Source organism: Rhamphochromis longiceps, linkage group LG19 (assembly GCF_057381845.1).
Source record: "Rhamphochromis longiceps isolate RC_006_pf linkage group LG19, R_longiceps_female_GT1.1, whole genome shotgun sequence".
Classification (NCBI taxonomy): domain Eukaryota; kingdom Metazoa; phylum Chordata; class Actinopteri; order Cichliformes; family Cichlidae; genus Rhamphochromis; species Rhamphochromis longiceps.
The window spans coordinates 14664262-14683892 of NC_140575.1; the positions used below are offsets into that span (position 1 = coordinate 14664262).

The window sequence follows — 19631 nt, forward strand, 5'->3', positions numbered from 1 at the left end:
TTTCTTCAATTCACTGTGAGGGACACTATATGTTTTTCACTTATTTACCTTTAACCCTCTAAGGTTAATTCATCATAGGGGGTAACCCCACTCTATTATTGCTGCACACCCAAAACATTTTTTTGGACGTAAAATATTCTAGAATGTTGTTTTACTGTTCTCAGGGAGGACAAGAACTAAAATTTATGGCTTACCATGGAGATGTTGAAGTCTTTGAGGTCAGAGTATGATGTATATTGGACAAATGGACCCAGATTTGCTTTAACCCATTGGGCATCACTCTCATTTTGTTGCCTGCAAGCTAAGGCATACAAACAAAAGTTAGGATGTGCCAAATTTAGGAAGGTTTTTGACAGGTAGACATGAAAGAATATGTGGGCAAGTTTTTTGTCTGAGTGCTTTTCAAGACATTTCACACTGGAAAGCACATAACGCACCCTATGTCTGCCCTACCTGGCTCATTGATGGCATTTTCAGCATTTCTTAGGTAGCCCAGCAGACCATGTGTGATCTCTTGCCGTCTGTACAGTGGCATCTCCTGGATAACTGAAGCCAACCCACTCACACTGCAACAGTTGAAAGAAAACGTTCTCATGCTGTTCTTTGTCAGTATTGTCATTTTCATTTGCAACAAAATCTTGATTGCTCCAAGAAAACTACTCACATGACTTGGTAATTCATGCAGCTGATGTTTGTGGTTGTGTTTATGAGCATTTCTGGAGTAAAACTGGCAAGGATAGGAATCAGTTTCACATGGAACCAAAGTTCATAGTCGTTTGTCGTGAAAGTGGAGAAATGTGGACTGATGATGATGAAGGTCGTATTCATGATCCGATCTCTCACAACAGGCTGGAAGTGTGGGCTCTGTCATGTTAAAGTGGAAAAAGACATAAGCAAAGGTGAGATTGCATGTTGGAAGTACACCCATACAACATGGTACAAAAGCTGTAACCATTTGTTTTCTCAGATACAATAGCCAACAATGGATGTAGCGGTTGAGACCTATGTTTTATTCTGTGTTTACTTCTAGAATCAAATATCCGCATTGTCCTCCTTCACCCTTTTAGGAGGCTAGCCTACCTGTCCATTGGCTGTCAGCTGTGTCAGGAATTCATCCACATTTTTTAGAACATTGCCCTCTTCAAGTTTTTCAAACACAAGATCAATAAAATCTGTGTTATTTGAGGCTCCAGAGCTCAGTAGCAGCTGTGCCACCTCAGAGGGATTGAGCGTTGACAACAATCCAGCCTACAACAGGGAATCAACATATTATCAGACAACAGTAATGACCAATGCTGTGGGTAAAGGATTAGAGTTTGCAACCAAAGAAAGTGTGCTCTATGATTTGCTTGTATTTTTGATATGGCAAAATAAACTCCTGTGTTTGTCTTCTTAAGTCTACAATTTTGTTTTCCTGTTCTTAAGGGAGGACTAGAAGTGCAATGTAGGGCTTACCGTAGAGATGTTGAAGTCTTTGAGGTCAGAGTATGATGTATATTGGACGAATGGACCCAGATTTGCTTTAACCCATTGGGCATCACTCTCATTTTGTTGCCTGCAAGCTAAGGCATGCAGACAAAAGTTAGGATGTGCTCAATTTAGCAAGGTTTGTGACTGGTAGACATGAAAGAATTTGTGGGCAAGTTTTTTGTCTGAGTGCTTTTCAAGACATTTCACACTGGAAAACACATAACGCACCCTATGTCTGCCCTACCTGGCTCATTGATGGCATTTTCAGCATTTCTTAGGTAGCCCAGCAGACCATGTGTGATCTCTTGCCGTCTGTACAGTGGCATCTCCTGGATAACTATAGCCAACCCACTCACACTGCAACAGTTGAAAGAAAACATTCTCATGCTGTTTTTTGTCTCTATTGTCATTTTCATTTGCAACAAAATCTTGATTGCTCCAAGAAAACTACTCACATGACTTGGTAATTCATGCAGCTGATGTTTGTGGTTGTGTTTATGAGCATTTCTGGAGTAAAACTGGCAAGGATAGGAATCAGTTTCACATGGAACCAAAGTTCATAGTCGTTTGTCGTGAAAGTGGAGAAATGTGGACTGATGACGATGAAGGTTGTATTCATGATCCGATCTCTCACAACAGGCTGGAAATGTGGGGTCTGTCATATTAAAGTGGAAAAAGACATAAGCAAAGGTGAGATTGCATGTTGGAAGTACACCCATACAACATGGTACAAAGGCTGTAACCATTTGTTTTCTAAGATACAATAGCCAACAATGGATGTAGCGGTTGAGACCGATGTCTTATTCTGTGTTTACTTCTAGAATCAAATATCCGCATTGTCCTCCTTCACCCTTTTAGGAGGCTAGCCTACCTGTCCATTGGCTGTCAGCTGTGTCAGGAATTCATCCACATTTTTTAGAACATTGCCCTCTTCAAGTTTTTCAAACACAAGATCAATAAAATCTGTGTTATTTGAGGCTCCAGAGCTCAGTAGCAGCTGTGCCACCTCAGAGGGATTGAGTGTTGACAACAATCCAGCCTACAACAGGGAATCAACATAATATCAGACAGCAGTAATGACCAATGCTGTAGGTAAATGAATAGAGTTTGCAACCAAAGAAAGTGTGCTCTATGATTTGCTTGTATTTTTGATATGGCAAAATAAACTCCTGTGTTTGTCTTCTTAAGTCTACAATTTTGTTTTCCTGTTCTTAAGGGAGGACTAGAAGTGCAATGTAGGGCTTACCGTAGAGATGTTGAAGTCTTTGAGGTCAGAGTACGCTGTATATTGGACGAATGGACCCAGATTTGCTTTAACCCATTGGGCATCACTCTCATTTTGTTGCCTGCAAGCTAAGGCATGCAGACAAAAGTTAGGATGTGCTCAATTTAGGAAGGTTTGTGACTGGTAGACATGAAAGAATTTAAGTTTTTTGTCTGAGTGCTTTTCAAGACATTTCACACTGGAAAACACATAATGCACCCTATGTCTGCTCTACCTGGCTCATTGATGGCATTTTCAGCATTTCTTAGGTAGCCCAGCAGACCATGTGTGATCTCTTGCCGTCTGTACAGTGGCATCTCCTGGATAACTGAAACCAACCCACTCACACTGCAACAGTTGAAAGAAAACATTCTCATGCTGTTGTTTGTCTCTATTGTCATTTTCATTTGCAACAAAATCTTGATTGCTCCAAGAAAACTACTCACATGACTTGGTAGTTCATGCAGCTGATGTTTGTGATTGTGTTTATGAGCATTTCTGGAGTAAAACTGGCAAGGATAGGAATCAGTTTCACATGGAACCAAAGTTCATAGTCGTTTGTCGTGAAAGTGGAGAAATGCGGACTGATGACGATGAAGGTCGCATTCATGATCCGATCTCTCACAACAGGCTGGAAAATTGGCATCTGTGAAATTGAGGTGGAAAAGAAGCTAAGCAATACAGAGACTGCATGTTGTAAATGTACTCATACAACATGTCACAAAGGTTGCAAACAAGTCTTCTCTATGATAGACTCCTTGAAGAGTTGTGTAGCGGTTTAGCAAATGTCTTATTCTGTCTTATCCTGCTGGAATAAAACACCAGGATTGTCCTCCTTCACCCTTTTAGAAGCCTAGCATACCTGTCCATTGGCTGTCAGTTGTGTGAGGAATCCATCCACATTTTCTAGAGCGTTGCCCTCTTGCAGTCGCTCAAACACACGATCAATCAAATCTGTGTTATTGGAAGCTCCCAAACTCAGTACCAGCTGTGCCACCTGAGAAGGACTGAGGACTGACAACAATTCAGCCTACAAAAGAGAACCAGCATAATATCAGACAGCAGTCATGGAAATGTTCTGGGTAAAAGAATTCCGTTTACAGGAAGATGTACATCTGCAGTTGGCACTCACAGCGGACAAATTAGGATTGAAGGCTTCCAAGTCCTGCACAGTTGCAAAATCAGAGAAGTCGCCAAGGTTTGCCTTTAGCCACGCTTGGCTCCCCGTGATAGATGAGACACAGCCAGGATCTGCAGAAAAAGCAAGAAAGTTATTGACAGGGTAATATACCACATGTTGTCATGGAAAAACCAAAGTGAGCTTGAGTTTCTCCTTTTACCTGTTGAGTCATTTCTTGACAAGAACGGTTTGATGAAGTGAGTGAAGACTGCTTGCTGTGTGTCTCTGTCCATGGATGCCTTTTGGCTTCCAAATGCCTGAATGCTACATTTGAGAGAAAGCTTTCAACATCTAAACTTCTAGTCAACTGCACATTTGCAGAACAGAGCTATATGTCTCATATTTACTTACACAGTCTGGTATGTCTGGCAGCTGAAGTTTTTGGAGCTAAGGCAAAATAGGAAGTTGAAAGATGGAACGGCCAGAAACGGACGGATCTTTGTCTTGAACCAGCTGGTAATGAACTCCTCACTCTGTAGTTGTGCCTGGCTGAAGTTGTCAATTCTCACTTCTCCAAGAGCCTCGAGCACATTTGACGAGGTCGGGTAGGTGTTGTTGACGGCCTTGAATTGGCAGAAAAATAATTGTAGCTGGACCCAAACTTCACGCAGGGAAATGGCAATATTGTGAAAATGTGATTTTGTACTTACCATGTTAGCAAATGTCTCAAGGGCCTGGTCCAGTACAGCAGAGGCTTTTTGGAAGAAAAGCTTCCAGACTTCTACTGGGTATATGTTTTGGCTTTTCAGTGTGCAGTTCAGCAGTGTGACCAAGTTGCTGGATGTGAGATAGGGAGCCTTGAAAAAGAAAATTGACAAAGAATACAGCCATTTTGTCAGAGCTCATGGAGATTTGTCTCAGGACCATAATGGGGCAAAATCCATGTTCTGTTTTTGGAGTTTAAAAAGGAATCTTACAGAGGAACAGGCATGTTCTGTGATGGTGAAATTGCACAGGGCTGCCGAGGAATTGCCAGCTGACAGGATTTGCTCAAGTTTTGAACTGTGGAAAAAACACAATAAATTGAAATCCAATGTCCCCTTAATTACACTGTGTTAACAAATTTTACCTAGACAGAATCAACATTGAACAAAACGGTATTTCACCCACCCATCAACTCCATTACAAATGAGATTCACTGTGAAAAGAGAATGGTTGTGTGTCAGATAATAGTCCTTCAGAATGCATTTATATCCTTAGAGTTGAAATGTGTACTTCTAGACAGACTTACCATGAACTGGGGTCACCTTGCACTGAAGACAAATAAAATATGAGTGTTAGTATAGTGGAAACATCTTCTTCAAGTGTAAATACCTTGACTTTGTCACAGTTGGCCCAATTAGTGTGCCAAACCTGGATCAAATATTGGATAACCCATGTAAGACACCCCCCACACCCACCCACCCACCCACCCCCCAAAAAACTAATCTTACCACAAAGGAAGCTGGAACTGAGCAGCCTGTTTGAGAAGAAAAAGAAAGGAAACAAATCAATGGAGTAGTCATTACAGTGCTGGTACTGGGCTTTTGGGAAAAGTTTAGTCAGGAAAGCCCATTTGCCACATACGTGGGAATGTGTCCTGGAGGTACTGCTTGCTTGATCTCACGCCCTGTGAAAGGTCCAGTGGCAATGCTGCCAAACTCTGCGCAAGACCATCGTATCTAAAGGAAGAAAAGAATTCATTGTGACTTGTCAGGAGCCTCAGCTTGGCATTGTGCACACCCAAATGTCTAACTGTGGATATCAGAAATATCTTACACAGCCTGGTAGGATTCACAGGTGATGTTACTGGGGATCACCCGCAAGCTGCTAGGAAGGATGCTCGCCATCACAGGAACCAAATAAACCTGGAACCACTGTTGATAGTCTTCTGGCTGAAAGTCTTTAAGCTGAGGAGCAAGGGCTGTCAAGGTCAGGCTCAAAATGGTGTCTCGCACATCTGGATTTTGGATGAGGGTGACATTTCTCTGAAAAGAGAAGGGGATCATAATAAGGTCAGAGAGGAAGTTCTGAAGTCTTTGTGGAAATGCGGAGATGAGGGGGAGCTTATCTAAACTAAATCTTTGTACTTCTGTACAGCAGGGATGCCTCAAGGCATGAAGCATATCAGAAATGGATCATTTTCAGTTAAACACTTGAGCAGGTTTATGAAAGAACACTGTTAACATTTGTTGATGTTTGCGCTGAGGTAAGGTTACCAATGAGAATTCACCTGCTTGTTGATGTTTGCAAAAGCCTGGAAGAATTGGTTGAGCTGCTCATAATCACTGGTCTCTGTCAAGCTTGTCAACACCTCCCTTACAACATGTGCATCGTTTAAAGCACCACTGTTTGGATCTAGGATTAGATCAGCCTTTTGCGATGGTGAAAGAACGTCCAGAACTGCCAGCTATGGATACAAAAAAGTAGAATTCATGAAATGCATGTCTTTTGTATAATTTCCAGAATTTTGCTTTGCTATTCTCAAGAAAGACAGGAAGAGTAATAAGAGTAAAGCTTACCGTAGAGATGTTGAAGTCTTTGAGGTCAGAGTATGATGTATATTGGACGAATGGACCCAGATTTGCTTTAACCCATTGGGCATCACTCTCATTTTGTTGCCTGCAAGCTAAGGCATACAAACAAAAGTTAGGATGTGCCAAATTTAGGAAGGTTTTTGACAGGTAGACATGAAAGAATATGTGGGCAAGTTTTTTGTCTGAGTGCTTTTCAAGACATTTCACACTGGAAAGCACATAACGCACCCTATGTCTGCCCTACCTGGCTCATTGATGGCATTTTCAGCATTTCTTAGGTAGCCCAGCAGACCATGTGTGATCTCTTGCCGTCTGTACAGTGGCATCTCCTGGATAACTGAAGCCAACCCACTCACACTGCAACAGTTGAAAGAAAACGTTCTCATGCTGTTCTTTGTCAGTATTGTCATTTTCATTTGCAACAAAATCTTGATTGCTCCAAGAAAACTACTCACATGACTTGGTAATTCATGCAGCTGATGTTTGTGGTTGTGTTTATGAGCATTTCTGGAGTAAAACTGGCAAGGATAGGAATCAGTTTCACATGGAACCAAAGTTCATAGTCGTTTGTCGTGAAAGTGGAGAAATGTGGACTGATGATGATGAAGGTCGTATTCATGATCCGATCTCTCACAACAGGCTGGAAATGTGGGGTCTGTCATATTAAAGTGGAAAAAGACATAAGCAAAGGTGAGATTGCATGTTGGAAGTACACCCATACAACATGGTACAAAAGCTGTAACCATTTGTTTTCTAAGATACAATAGCCAACAATGGATGTAGCGGTTGAGACCTATGTTTTATTCTGTGTTTACTTCTGGAATCAAATATCTGCATTGTCCTCCTTCACCCTTTTAGGAGGCTAGCCTACCTGTCCATTGGCTGTCAGCTGTGTCAGGAATTCATCCACATTTTTTAGAACATTGCCCTCTTCAAGTTTTTCAAACACAAGATCAATAAAATCTGTGTTATTTGAGGCTCCAGAGCTCAGTAGCAGCTGTGCCACCTCAGAGGGATTGAGCGTTGACAACAATCCAGCCTACAACAGGGAATCAACATAATATCAGACAACAGTAATGACCAATGCTGTGGGTAAAGGATTAGCGTTTGCAACCAAAGAAAGTGTGCTCTATGATTTGCTTGTATTTTTGATATGGCAAAATAAACTCCTGTGTTTGTCTTCTTAAGTCTACAATTTTGTTTTCCTGTTCTTAAGGGAGGACTAGAAGTGCAATGTAGGGCTTACCGTAGAGATGTTGAAGTCTTTGAGGTCAGAGTATGATGTATATTGCACGAATGGACCCAGATTTGCTTTAACCCATTGGGCATCACTCTCATTTTGTTGCCTGCAAGCTAAGGCATACAAACAAAAGTTAGGATGTGCCAAATTTAGGAAGGTTTTTGACAGGTAGACATGAAAGAATTTGTGGGCAAGTTTTTTGTCTGAGTGCTTTTCAAGACATTTCACACTGGAAAACACATAACGCACCCTAAGTCTGCCCTACCTGGCTCATTGATGGCATTTTCAGCATTTCTTAGGTAGCCCAGCAGACCATGTGTGATCTCTTGCCGTCTGTACAGTGGCATCTCCTGGATAACTATAGCCAACCCACTCACACTGCAACAGTTGAAAGAAAACATTCTCATGCTGTTTTTTGTCACTATTGTCATTTTCATTTGCAACAAAATCTTGATTGCTCCAAGAAAACTACTCACATGACTTGGTAATTCATGCAGCTGATGTTTGTGGTTGTGTTTATGAGCATTTCTGGAGTAAAACTGGCAAGGATAGGAATCAGTTTCACATGGAACCAAAGTTCATAGTCGTTTGTCGTGAAAGTGGAGAAATGTGGACTGATGACGATGAAGGTCGTATTCATGATCCGATCTCTCACAACAGGCTGGAAATGTGGGGTCTGTCATATTAAAGTGGAAAAAGACATAAGCAAAGGTGAGATTGCATGTTGGAAGTACACCCATACAACATGGTACAAAGGCTGTAACCATTTGTTTTCTAAGATACAATAGCCAACAATGGATGTAGCGGTTGAGACCGATGTCTTATTCTGTGTTTACTTCTAGAATCAAATATCCGCATTGTCCTCCTTCACCCTTTTAGGAGGCTAGCCTACCTGTCCATTGGCTGTCAGCTGTGTCAGGAATTCATCCACATTTTTTAGAACATTGCCCTCTTCAAGTTTTTCAAACACAAGATCAATAAAATCTGTGTTATTTGAGGCTCCAGAGCTCAGTAGCAGCTGTGCCACCTCAGAGGGATTGAGCGTTGACAACAATCCAGCCTACAACAGGGAATCAACATAATATCAGACAGCAGTAATGACCAATGCTGTGGGTAAATGAATAGAGTTTGCAACCAAAGAAAGTGTGCTCTATGATTTGCTTGTATTTTTGATATGGCAAAATAAACTCCTGTGTTTGTCTTCTTAAGTCTACAATTTTGTTTTCCTGTTCTTAAGGGAGGACTAGAAGTGCAATGTAGGGCTTACCGTAGAGATGTTGAAGTCTTTGAGGTCAGAGTACGCTGTATATTGGACGAATGGACCCAGATTTGCTTTAACCCATTGGGCATCACTCTCATTTTGTTGCCTGCAAGCTAAGGCATGCAGACAAAAGTTAGGATGTGCTCAATTTAGGAAGGTTTGTGACTGGTAGACATGAAAGAATTTAAGTTTTTTGTCTGAGTGCTTTTCAAGACATTTCACACTGGAAAACACATAATGCACCCTATGTCTGCTCTACCTGGCTCATTGATGGCATTTTCAGCATTTCTTAGGTAGCCCAGCAGACCATGTGTGATCTCTTGCCGTCTGTACAGTGGCATCTCCTGGATAACTGAAACCAACCCACTCACACTGCAACAGTTGAAAGAAAACATTCTCATGCTGTTCTTTGTCTCTATTGTCATTTTCATTTGCAACAAAATCTTGATTGCTCCAAGAAAACTACTCACATGACTTGGTAGTTCATGCAGCTGATGTTTGTGATTGTGTTTATGAGCATTTCTGGAGTAAAACTGGCAAGGATAGGAATCAGTTTCACATGGAACCAAAGTTCATAGTCGTTTGTCGTGAAAGTGGAGAAATGCGGACTGATGACGATGAAGGTCGCATTCATGATCCGATCTCTCACAACAGGCTGGAAAATTGGCATCTGTGAAATTGAGGTGGAAAAGAAGCTAAGCAATACAGAGACTGCATGTTGTAAATGTACTCATACAACATGTCACAAAGGTTGCAAACAAGTCTTCTCTATGATAGACTCCTTGAAGAGTTGTGTAGCGGTTTAGCAAATGTCTTATTCTGTCTTATCCTGCTGGAATAAAACACCAGGATTGTCCTCCTTCACCCTTTTAGAAGCCTAGCATACCTGTCCATTGGCTGTCAGTTGTGTGAGGAATCCATCCACATTTTCTAGAGCGTTGCCCTCTTGCAGTCGCTCAAACACACGATCAATCAAATCTGTGTTATTGGAAGCTCCCAAACTCAGTACCAGCTGTGCCACCTGAGAAGGACTGAGGACTGACAACAATTCAGCCTACAAAAGAGAACCAGCATAATATCAGACAGCAGTCATGGAAATGTTCTGGGTAAAAGAATTCCGTTTACAGGAAGATGTACATCTGCAGTTGGCACTCACAGCGGACAAATTAGGATTGAAGGCTTCCAAGTCCTGCACAGTTGCAAAATCAGAGAAGTCGCCAAGGTTTGCCTTTAGCCACGCTTGGCTCCCCGTGATAGATGAGACACAGCCAGGATCTGCAGAAAAAGCAAGAAAGTTATTGACAGGGTAATATACCACATGTTGTCATGGAAAAACCAAAGTGAGCTTGAGTTTCTCCTTTTACCTGTTGAGTCATTTCTTGACAAGAACGGTTTGATGAAGTGAGTGAAGACTGCTTGCTGTGTGTCTCTGTCCATGGATGCCTTTTGCCTTCCAAATGCCTGAATGCTACATTTGAGAGAAAGCTTTCAACATCTAAACTTCTAGTCAACTGCACATTTGCAGAACAGAGCTATATGTCTCATATTTACTTACACAGTCTGGTATGTCTGGCAGCTGAAGTTTTTGGAGCTAAGGCAAAATAGGAAGTTGAAAGATGGAACGGCCAGAAACGGACGGATCTTTGTCTTGAACCAGCTGGTAATGAACTCCTCACTCTGTAGTTGTGCCTGGCTGAAGTTGTCAATTCTCACTTCTCCAAGAGCCTCGAGCACATTTGACGAGGTCGGGTAGGTGTTGTTGACGGCCTTGAATTGGCAGAAAAATAATTGTAGCTGGACCCAAACTTCACGCAGGGAAATGGCAATATTGTGAAAATGTGATTTTGTACTTACCATGTTAGCAAATGTCTCAAGGGCCTGGTCCAGTACAGCAGAGGCTTTTTGGAAGAAAAGCTTCCAGACTTCTACTGGGTATATGTTTTGGCTTTTCAGTGTGCAGTTCAGCAGTGTGACCAAGTTGCTGGATGTGAGATAGGGAGCCTTGAAAAAGAAAATTGACAAAGAATACAGCCATTTTGTCAGAGCTCATGGAGATTTGTCTCAGGACCATAATGGGGCAAAATCCATGTTCTGTTTTTGGAGTTTAAAAAGGAATCTTACAGAGGAACAGGCATGTTCTGTGATGGTGAAATTGCACAGGGCTGCCGAGGAATTGCCAGCTGACAGGATTTGCTCAAGTTTTGAACTGTGGAAAAAACACAATAAATTGAAATCCAATGTCCCCTTAATTACACTGTGTTAACAAATTTTACCTAGACAGAATCAACATTGAACAAAACGGTATTTCACCCACCCATCAACTCCATTACAAATGAGATTCACTGTGAAAAGAGAATGGTTGTGTGTCAGATAATAGTCCTTCAGAATGCATTTATATCCTTAGAGTTGAAATGTGTACTTCTAGACAGACTTACCATGAACTGGGGTCACCTTGCACTGAAGACAAATAAAATATGAGTGTTAGTATAGTGGAAACATCTTCTTCAAGTGTAAATACCTTGACTTTGTCACAGTTGGCCCAATTAGTGTGCCAAACCTGGATCAAATATTGGATAACCCATGTAAGACACCCCCCACACCCACCCACCCACCCACCCCCCAAAAAACTAATCTTACCACAAAGGAAGCTGGAACTGAGCAGCCTGTTTGAGAAGAAAAAGAAAGGAAACAAATCAATGGAGTAGTCATTACAGTGCTGGTACTGGGCTTTTGGGAAAAGTTTAGTCAGGAAAGCCCATTTGCCACATACGTGGGAATGTGTCCTGGAGGTACTGCTTGCTTGATCTCACGCCCTGTGAAAGGTCCAGTGGCAATGCTGCCAAACTCTGCGCAAGACCATCGTATCTAAAGGAAGAAAAGAATTCATTGTGACTTGTCAGGAGCCTCAGCTTGGCATTGTGCACACCCAAATGTCTAACTGTGGATATCAGAAATATCTTACACAGCCTGGTAGGATTCACAGGTGATGTTACTGGGGATCACCCGCAAGCTGCTAGGAAGGATGCTCGCCATCACAGGAACCAAATAAACCTGGAACCACTGTTGATAGTCTTCTGGCTGAAAGTCTTTAAGCTGAGGAGCAAGGGCTGTCAAGGTCAGGCTCAAAATGGTGTCTCGCACATCTGGATTTTGGATGAGGGTGACATTTCTCTGAAAAGAGAAGGGGATCATAATAAGGTCAGAGAGGAAGTTCTGAAGTCTTTGTGGAAATGCGGAGATGAGGGGGAGCTTATCTAAACTAAATCTTTGTACTTCTGTACAGCAGGGATGCCTCAAGGCATGAAGCATATCAGAAATGGATCATTTTCAGTTAAACACTTGAGCAGGTTTATGAAAGAACACTGTTAACATTTGTTGATGTTTGCGCTGAGGTAAGGTTACCAATGAGAATTCACCTGCTTGTTGATGTTTGCAAAAGCCTGGAAGAATTGGTTGAGCTGCTCATAATCACTGGTCTCTGTCAAGCTTGTCAACACCTCCCTTACAACATGTGCATCGTTTAAAGCACCACTGTTTGGATCTAGGATTAGATCAGCCTTTTGCGATGGTGAAAGAACGTCCAGAACTGCCAGCTATGGATACAAAAAAGTAGAATTCATGAAATGCATGTCTTTTGTATAATTTCCAGAATTTTGCTTTGCTATTCTCAAGAAAGACAGGAAGAGTAATAAGAGTAAAGCTTACCGTAGAGATGTTGAAGTCTTTGAGGTCAGAGTATGATGTATATTGGACGAATGGACCCAGATTTGCTTTAACCCATTGGGCATCACTCTCATTTTGTTGCCTGCAAGCTAAGGCATACAAACAAAAGTTAGGATGTGCCAAATTTAGGAAGGTTTTTGACAGGTAGACATGAAAGAATATGTGGGCAAGTTTTTTGTCTGAGTGCTTTTCAAGACATTTCACACTGGAAAGCACATAACGCACCCTATGTCTGCCCTACCTGGCTCATTGATGGCATTTTCAGCATTTCTTAGGTAGCCCAGCAGACCATGTGTGATCTCTTGCCGTCTGTACAGTGGCATCTCCTGGATAACTGAAGCCAACCCACTCACACTGCAACAGTTGAAAGAAAACGTTCTCATGCTGTTCTTTGTCAGTATTGTCATTTTCATTTGCAACAAAATCTTGATTGCTCCAAGAAAACTACTCACATGACTTGGTAATTCATGCAGCTGATGTTTGTGGTTGTGTTTATGAGCATTTCTGGAGTAAAACTGGCAAGGATAGGAATCAGTTTCACATGGAACCAAAGTTCATAGTCGTTTGTCGTGAAAGTGGAGAAATGTGGACTGATGATGATGAAGGTCGTATTCATGATCCGATCTCTCACAACAGGCTGGAAATGTGGGGTCTGTCATATTAAAGTGGAAAAAGACATAAGCAAAGGTGAGATTGCATGTTGGAAGTACACCCATACAACATGGTACAAAAGCTGTAACCATTTGTTTTCTAAGATACAATAGCCAACAATGGATGTAGCGGTTGAGACCTATGTTTTATTCTGTGTTTACTTCTGGAATCAAATATCTGCATTGTCCTCCTTCACCCTTTTAGGAGGCTAGCCTACCTGTCCATTGGCTGTCAGCTGTGTCAGGAATTCATCCACATTTTTTAGAACATTGCCCTCTTCAAGTTTTTCAAACACAAGATCAATAAAATCTGTGTTATTTGAGGCTCCAGAGCTCAGTAGCAGCTGTGCCACCTCAGAGGGATTGAGCGTTGACAACAATCCAGCCTACAACAGGGAATCAACATAATATCAGACAACAGTAATGACCAATGCTGTGGGTAAAGGATTAGCGTTTGCAACCAAAGAAAGTGTGCTCTATGATTTGCTTGTATTTTTGATATGGCAAAATAAACTCCTGTGTTTGTCTTCTTAAGTCTACAATTTTGTTTTCCTGTTCTTAAGGGAGGACTAGAAGTGCAATGTAGGGCTTACCGTAGAGATGTTGAAGTCTTTGAGGTCAGAGTATGATGTATATTGCACGAATGGACCCAGATTTGCTTTAACCCATTGGGCATCACTCTCATTTTGTTGCCTGCAAGCTAAGGCATACAAACAAAAGTTAGGATGTGCCAAATTTAGGAAGGTTTTTGACAGGTAGACATGAAAGAATTTGTGGGCAAGTTTTTTGTCTGAGTGCTTTTCAAGACATTTCACACTGGAAAACACATAACGCACCCTAAGTCTGCCCTACCTGGCTCATTGATGGCATTTTCAGCATTTCTTAGGTAGCCCAGCAGACCATGTGTGATCTCTTGCCGTCTGTACAGTGGCATCTCCTGGATAACTATAGCCAACCCACTCACACTGCAACAGTTGAAAGAAAACATTCTCATGCTGTTTTTTGTCACTATTGTCATTTTCATTTGCAACAAAATCTTGATTGCTCCAAGAAAACTACTCACATGACTTGGTAATTCATGCAGCTGATGTTTGTGGTTGTGTTTATGAGCATTTCTGGAGTAAAACTGGCAAGGATAGGAATCAGTTTCACATGGAACCAAAGTTCATAGTCGTTTGTCGTGAAAGTGGAGAAATGTGGACTGATGACGATGAAGGTCGTATTCATGATCCGATCTCTCACAACAGGCTGGAAATGTGGGGTCTGTCATATTAAAGTGGAAAAAGACATAAGCAAAGGTGAGATTGCATGTTGGAAGTACACCCATACAACATGGTACAAAGGCTGTAACCATTTGTTTTCTAAGATACAATAGCCAACAATGGATGTAGCGGTTGAGACCGATGTCTTATTCTGTGTTTACTTCTAGAATCAAATATCCGCATTGTCCTCCTTCACCCTTTTAGGAGGCTAGCCTACCTGTCCATTGGCTGTCAGCTGTGTCAGGAATTCATCCACATTTTTTAGAACATTGCCCTCTTCAAGTTTTTCAAACACAAGATCAATAAAATCTGTGTTATTTGAGGCTCCAGAGCTCAGTAGCAGCTGTGCCACCTCAGAGGGATTGAGCGTTGACAACAATCCAGCCTACAACAGGGAATCAACATAATATCAGACAGCAGTAATGACCAATGCTGTGGGTAAATGAATAGAGTTTGCAACCAAAGAAAGTGTGCTCTATGATTTGCTTGTATTTTTGATATGGCAAAATAAACTCCTGTGTTTGTCTTCTTAAGTCTACAATTTTGTTTTCCTGTTCTTAAGGGAGGACTAGAAGTGCAATGTAGGGCTTACCGTAGAGATGTTGAAGTCTTTGAGGTCAGAGTACGCTGTATATTGGACGAATGGACCCAGATTTGCTTTAACCCATTGGGCATCACTCTCATTTTGTTGCCTGCAAGCTAAGGCATGCAGACAAAAGTTAGGATGTGCTCAATTTAGGAAGGTTTGTGACTGGTAGACATGAAAGAATTTAAGTTTTTTGTCTGAGTGCTTTTCAAGACATTTCACACTGGAAAACACATAATGCACCCTATGTCTGCTCTACCTGGCTCATTGATGGCATTTTCAGCATTTCTTAGGTAGCCCAGCAGACCATGTGTGATCTCTTGCCGTCTGTACAGTGGCATCTCCTGGATAACTGAAACCAACCCACTCACACTGCAACAGTTGAAAGAAAACATTCTCATGCTGTTCTTTGTCTCTATTGTCATTTTCATTTGCAACAAAATCTTGATTGCTCCAAGAAAACTACTCACATGACTTGGTAGTTCATGCAGCTGATGTTTGTGATTGTGTTTATGAGCATTTCTGGAGTAAAACTGGCAAGGATAGGAATCAGTTTCACATGGAACCAAAGTTCATAGTCGTTTGTCGTGAAAGTGGAGAAATGCGGACTGATGACGATGAAGGTCGCATTCATGATCCGATCTCTCACAACAGGCTGGAAAATTGGCATCTGTGAAATTGAGGTGGAAAAGAAGCTAAGCAATACAGAGACTGCATGTTGTAAATGTACTCATACAACATGTCACAAAGGTTGCAAACAAGTCTTCTCTATGATAGACTCCTTGAAGAGTTGTGTAGCGGTTTAGCAAATGTCTTATTCTGTCTTATCCTGCTGGAATAAAACACCAGGATTGTCCTCCTTCACCCTTTTAGAAGCCTAGCATACCTGTCCATTGGCTGTCAGTTGTGTGAGGAATCCATCCACATTTTCTAGAGCGTTGCCCTCTTGCAGTCGCTCAAACACACGATCAATCAAATCTGTGTTATTGGAAGCTCCCAAACTCAGTACCAGCTGTGCCACCTGAGAAGGACTGAGGACTGACAACAATTCAGCCTACAAAAGAGAACCAGCATAATATCAGACAGCAGTCATGGAAATGTTCTGGGTAAAAGAATTCCGTTTACAGGAAGATGTACATCTGCAGTTGGCACTCACAGCGGACAAATTAGGATTGAAGGCTTCCAAGTCCTGCACAGTTGCAAAATCAGAGAAGTCGCCAAGGTTTGCCTTTAGCCACGCTTGGCTCCCCGTGATAGATGAGACACAGCCAGGATCTGCAGAAAAAGCAAGAAAGTTATTGACAGGGTAATATACCACATGTTGTCATGGAAAAACCAAAGTGAGCTTGAGTTTCTCCTTTTACCTGTTGAGTCATTTCTTGACAAGAACGGTTTGATGAAGTGAGTGAAGACTGCTTGCTGTGTGTCTCTGTCCATGGATGCCTTTTGGCTTCCAAATGCCTGAATGCTACATTTGAGAGAAAGCTTTCAACATCTAAACTTCTAGTCAACTGCACATTTGCAGAACAGAGCTATATGTCTCATATTTACTTACACAGTCTGGTATGTCTGGCAGCTGAAGTTTTTGGAGCTAAGGCAAAATAGGAAGTTGAAAGATGGAACGGCCAGAAACGGACGGATCTTTGTCTTGAACCAGCTGGTAATGAACTCCTCACTCTGTAGTTGTGCCTGGCTGAAGTTGTCAATTCTCACTTCTCCAAGAGCCTCGAGCACATTTGACGAGGTCGGGTAGGTGTTGTTGACGGCCTTGAATTGGCAGAAAAATAATTGTAGCTGGACCCAAACTTCACGCAGGGAAATGGCAATATTGTGAAAATGTGATTTTGTACTTACCATGTTAGCAAATGTCTCAAGGGCCTGGTCCAGTACAGCAGAGGCTTTTTGGAAGAAAAGCTTCCAGACTTCTACTGGGTATATGTTTTGGCTTTTCAGTGTGCAGTTCAGCAGTGTGACCAAGTTGCTGGATGTGAGATAGGGAGCCTTGAAAAAGAAAATTGACAAAGAATACAGCCATTTTGTCAGAGCTCATGGAGATTTGTCTCAGGACCATAATGGGGCAAAATCCATGTTCTGTTTTTGGAGTTTAAAAAGGAATCTTACAGAGGAACAGGCATGTTCTGTGATGGTGAAATTGCACAGGGCTGCCGAGGAATTGCCAGCTGACAGGATTTGCTCAAGTTTTGAACTGTGGAAAAAACACAATAAATTGAAATCCAATGTCCCCTTAATTACACTGTGTTAACAAATTTTACCTAGACAGAATCAACATTGAACAAAACGGTATTTCACCCACCCATCAACTCCATTACAAATGAGATTCACTGTGAAAAGAGAATGGTTGTGTGTCAGATAATAGTCCTTCAGAATGCATTTATATCCTTAGAGTTGAAATGTGTACTTCTAGACAGACTTACCATGAACTGGGGTCACCTTGCACTGAAGACAAATAAAATATGAGTGTTAGTATAGTGGAAACATCTTCTTCAAGTGTAAATACCTTGACTTTGTCACAGTTGGCCCAATTAGTGTGCCAAACCTGGATCAAATATTGGATAACCCATGTAAGACACCCCCCACACCCACCCACCCACCCACCCCCCAAAAAACTAATCTTACCACAAAGGAAGCTGGAACTGAGCAGCCTGTTTGAGAAGAAAAAGAAAGGAAACAAATCAATGGAGTAGTCATTACAGTGCTGGTACTGGGCTTTTGGGAAAAGTTTAGTCAGGAAAGCCCATTTGCCACATACGTGGGAATGTGTCCTGGAGGTACTGCTTGCTTGATCTCACGCCCTGTGAAAGGTCCAGTGGCAATGCTGCCAAACTCTGCGCAAGACCATCGTATCTAAAGGAAGAAAAGAATTCATTGTGACTTGTCAGGAGCCTCAGCTTGGCATTGTGCACACCCAAATGTCTAACTGTGGATATCAGAAATATCTTACACAGCCTGGTAGGATTCACAGGTGATGTTACTGGGGATCACCCGCAAGCTGCTAGGAAGGATGCTCGCCATCACAGGAACCAAATAAACCTGGAACCACTGTTGATAGTCTTCTGGCTGAAAGTCTTTAAGCTGAGGAGCAAGGGCTGTCAAGGTCAGGCTCAAAATGGTGTCTCGCACATCTGGATTTTGGATGAGGGTGACATTTCTCTGAAAAGAGAAGGGGATCATAATAAGGTCAGAGAGGAAGTTCTGAAGTCTTTGTGGAAATGCGGAGATGAGGGGGAGCTTATCTAAACTAAATCTTTGTACTTCTGTACAGCAGGGATGCCTCAAGGCATGAAGCATATCAGAAATGGATCATTTTCAGTTAAACACTTGAGCAGGTTTATGAAAGAACACTGTTAACATTTGTTGATGTTTGCGCTGAGGTAAGGTTACCAATGAGAATTCACCTGCTTGTTGATGTTTGCAAAAGCCTGGAAGAATTGGTTGAGCTGCTCATAATCACTGGTCTCTGTCAAGCTTGTCAACACCTCCCTTACAACATGTGCATCGTTTAAAGCACCACTGTTTGGATCTAGGATTAGATCAGCCTTTTGCGATGGTGAAAGAACGTCCAGAACTGCCAGCTATGGATACAAAAAAGTAGAATTCATGAAATGCATGTCTTTTGTATAATTTCCAGAATTTTGCTTTGCTATTCTCAAGAAAGACAGGAAGAGTAATAAGAGTAAAGCTTACCGTAGAGATGTTGAAGTCTTTGAGGTCAGAGTATGATGTATATTGGACGAATGGACCCAGATTTGCTTTAACCCATTGGGCATCACTCTCATTTTGTTGCCTGCAAGCTAAGGCATACAAACAAAAGTTAGGATGTGCCAAATTTAGGAAGGTTTTTGACAGGTAGACATGAAAGAATATGTGGGCAAGTTTTTTGTCTGAGTGCTTTTCAAGACATTTCACACTGGAAAGCACATAACGCACCCTATGTCTGCCCTACCTGGCTCATTGATGGCATTTTCAGCATTTCTTAGGTAGCCCAGCAGACCATGTGTGATCTCTTGCCGTCTGTACAGTGGCATCTCCTGGATAACTGAAGCCAACCCACTCACACTGCAACAGTTGAAAGAAAACGTTCTCATGCTGTTCTTTGTCAGTATTGTCATTTTCATTTGCAACAAAATCTTGATTGCTCCAAGAAAACTACTCACATGACTTGGTAATTCATGCAGCTGATGTTTGTGGTTGTGTTTATGAGCATTTCTGGAGTAAAACTGGCAAGGATAGGAATCAGTTTCACATGGAACCAAAGTTCATAGTCGTTTGTCGTGAAAGTGGAGAAATGTGGACTGATGATGATGAAGGTCGTATTCATGATCCGATCTCTCACAACAGGCTGGAAATGTGGGGTCTGTCATATTAAAGTGGAAAAAGACATAAGCAAAGGTGAGATTGCATGTTGGAAGTACACCCATACAACATGGTACAAAAGCTGTAACCATTTGTTTTCTAAGA

General features: G+C 41.8%; 1 protein-coding gene across 1 annotated transcript in view; it reads right to left on the minus strand.

Annotated features, from left to right (window-relative positions):
- LOC146646423 (uncharacterized) overlaps window positions 1-19631 on the minus strand; it is an 82076-nt gene that overhangs the window by 16004 nt on the left and 46441 nt on the right. The window contains exons 149-220 of the mRNA XM_085392459.1: window positions 19328-19527; window positions 19117-19229; window positions 18858-18964; window positions 18569-18745; window positions 18115-18323; window positions 17923-18017; window positions 17790-17815; window positions 17588-17609; window positions 17467-17494; window positions 17274-17358; window positions 17007-17153; window positions 16708-16919; window positions 16517-16620; window positions 16309-16427; window positions 16039-16206; window positions 15623-15822; window positions 15412-15524; window positions 15159-15265; window positions 14784-14951; window positions 14368-14567; window positions 14157-14269; window positions 13898-14004; window positions 13523-13690; window positions 13107-13306; window positions 12896-13008; window positions 12637-12743; window positions 12348-12524; window positions 11894-12102; window positions 11702-11796; window positions 11569-11594; window positions 11367-11388; window positions 11246-11273; window positions 11053-11137; window positions 10786-10932; window positions 10487-10698; window positions 10296-10399; window positions 10088-10206; window positions 9818-9985; window positions 9402-9601; window positions 9191-9303; window positions 8938-9044; window positions 8563-8730; window positions 8147-8346; window positions 7936-8048; window positions 7677-7783; window positions 7302-7469; window positions 6886-7085; window positions 6675-6787; window positions 6416-6522; window positions 6127-6303; window positions 5673-5881; window positions 5481-5575; window positions 5348-5373; window positions 5146-5167; window positions 5025-5052; window positions 4832-4916; window positions 4565-4711; window positions 4266-4477; window positions 4075-4178; window positions 3867-3985; window positions 3597-3764; window positions 3181-3380; window positions 2970-3082; window positions 2717-2823; window positions 2342-2509; window positions 1926-2125; window positions 1715-1827; window positions 1456-1562; window positions 1081-1248; window positions 665-864; window positions 454-566; window positions 195-301 (exon numbers count right to left, since the gene is read on the minus strand). Coding sequence (XP_085248585.1) covers window positions 195-301; window positions 454-566; window positions 665-864; window positions 1081-1248; window positions 1456-1562; window positions 1715-1827; window positions 1926-2125; window positions 2342-2509; window positions 2717-2823; window positions 2970-3082; window positions 3181-3380; window positions 3597-3764; window positions 3867-3985; window positions 4075-4178; window positions 4266-4477; window positions 4565-4711; window positions 4832-4916; window positions 5025-5052; window positions 5146-5167; window positions 5348-5373; window positions 5481-5575; window positions 5673-5881; window positions 6127-6303; window positions 6416-6522; window positions 6675-6787; window positions 6886-7085; window positions 7302-7469; window positions 7677-7783; window positions 7936-8048; window positions 8147-8346; window positions 8563-8730; window positions 8938-9044; window positions 9191-9303; window positions 9402-9601; window positions 9818-9985; window positions 10088-10206; window positions 10296-10399; window positions 10487-10698; window positions 10786-10932; window positions 11053-11137; window positions 11246-11273; window positions 11367-11388; window positions 11569-11594; window positions 11702-11796; window positions 11894-12102; window positions 12348-12524; window positions 12637-12743; window positions 12896-13008; window positions 13107-13306; window positions 13523-13690; window positions 13898-14004; window positions 14157-14269; window positions 14368-14567; window positions 14784-14951; window positions 15159-15265; window positions 15412-15524; window positions 15623-15822; window positions 16039-16206; window positions 16309-16427; window positions 16517-16620; window positions 16708-16919; window positions 17007-17153; window positions 17274-17358; window positions 17467-17494; window positions 17588-17609; window positions 17790-17815; window positions 17923-18017; window positions 18115-18323; window positions 18569-18745; window positions 18858-18964; window positions 19117-19229; window positions 19328-19527 — 9384 coding nt within the window. The remainder of the gene's footprint in view (window positions 1-194; window positions 302-453; window positions 567-664; window positions 865-1080; window positions 1249-1455; window positions 1563-1714; window positions 1828-1925; window positions 2126-2341; window positions 2510-2716; window positions 2824-2969; window positions 3083-3180; window positions 3381-3596; window positions 3765-3866; window positions 3986-4074; window positions 4179-4265; window positions 4478-4564; window positions 4712-4831; window positions 4917-5024; window positions 5053-5145; window positions 5168-5347; window positions 5374-5480; window positions 5576-5672; window positions 5882-6126; window positions 6304-6415; window positions 6523-6674; window positions 6788-6885; window positions 7086-7301; window positions 7470-7676; window positions 7784-7935; window positions 8049-8146; window positions 8347-8562; window positions 8731-8937; window positions 9045-9190; window positions 9304-9401; window positions 9602-9817; window positions 9986-10087; window positions 10207-10295; window positions 10400-10486; window positions 10699-10785; window positions 10933-11052; window positions 11138-11245; window positions 11274-11366; window positions 11389-11568; window positions 11595-11701; window positions 11797-11893; window positions 12103-12347; window positions 12525-12636; window positions 12744-12895; window positions 13009-13106; window positions 13307-13522; window positions 13691-13897; window positions 14005-14156; window positions 14270-14367; window positions 14568-14783; window positions 14952-15158; window positions 15266-15411; window positions 15525-15622; window positions 15823-16038; window positions 16207-16308; window positions 16428-16516; window positions 16621-16707; window positions 16920-17006; window positions 17154-17273; window positions 17359-17466; window positions 17495-17587; window positions 17610-17789; window positions 17816-17922; window positions 18018-18114; window positions 18324-18568; window positions 18746-18857; window positions 18965-19116; window positions 19230-19327; window positions 19528-19631) is intronic.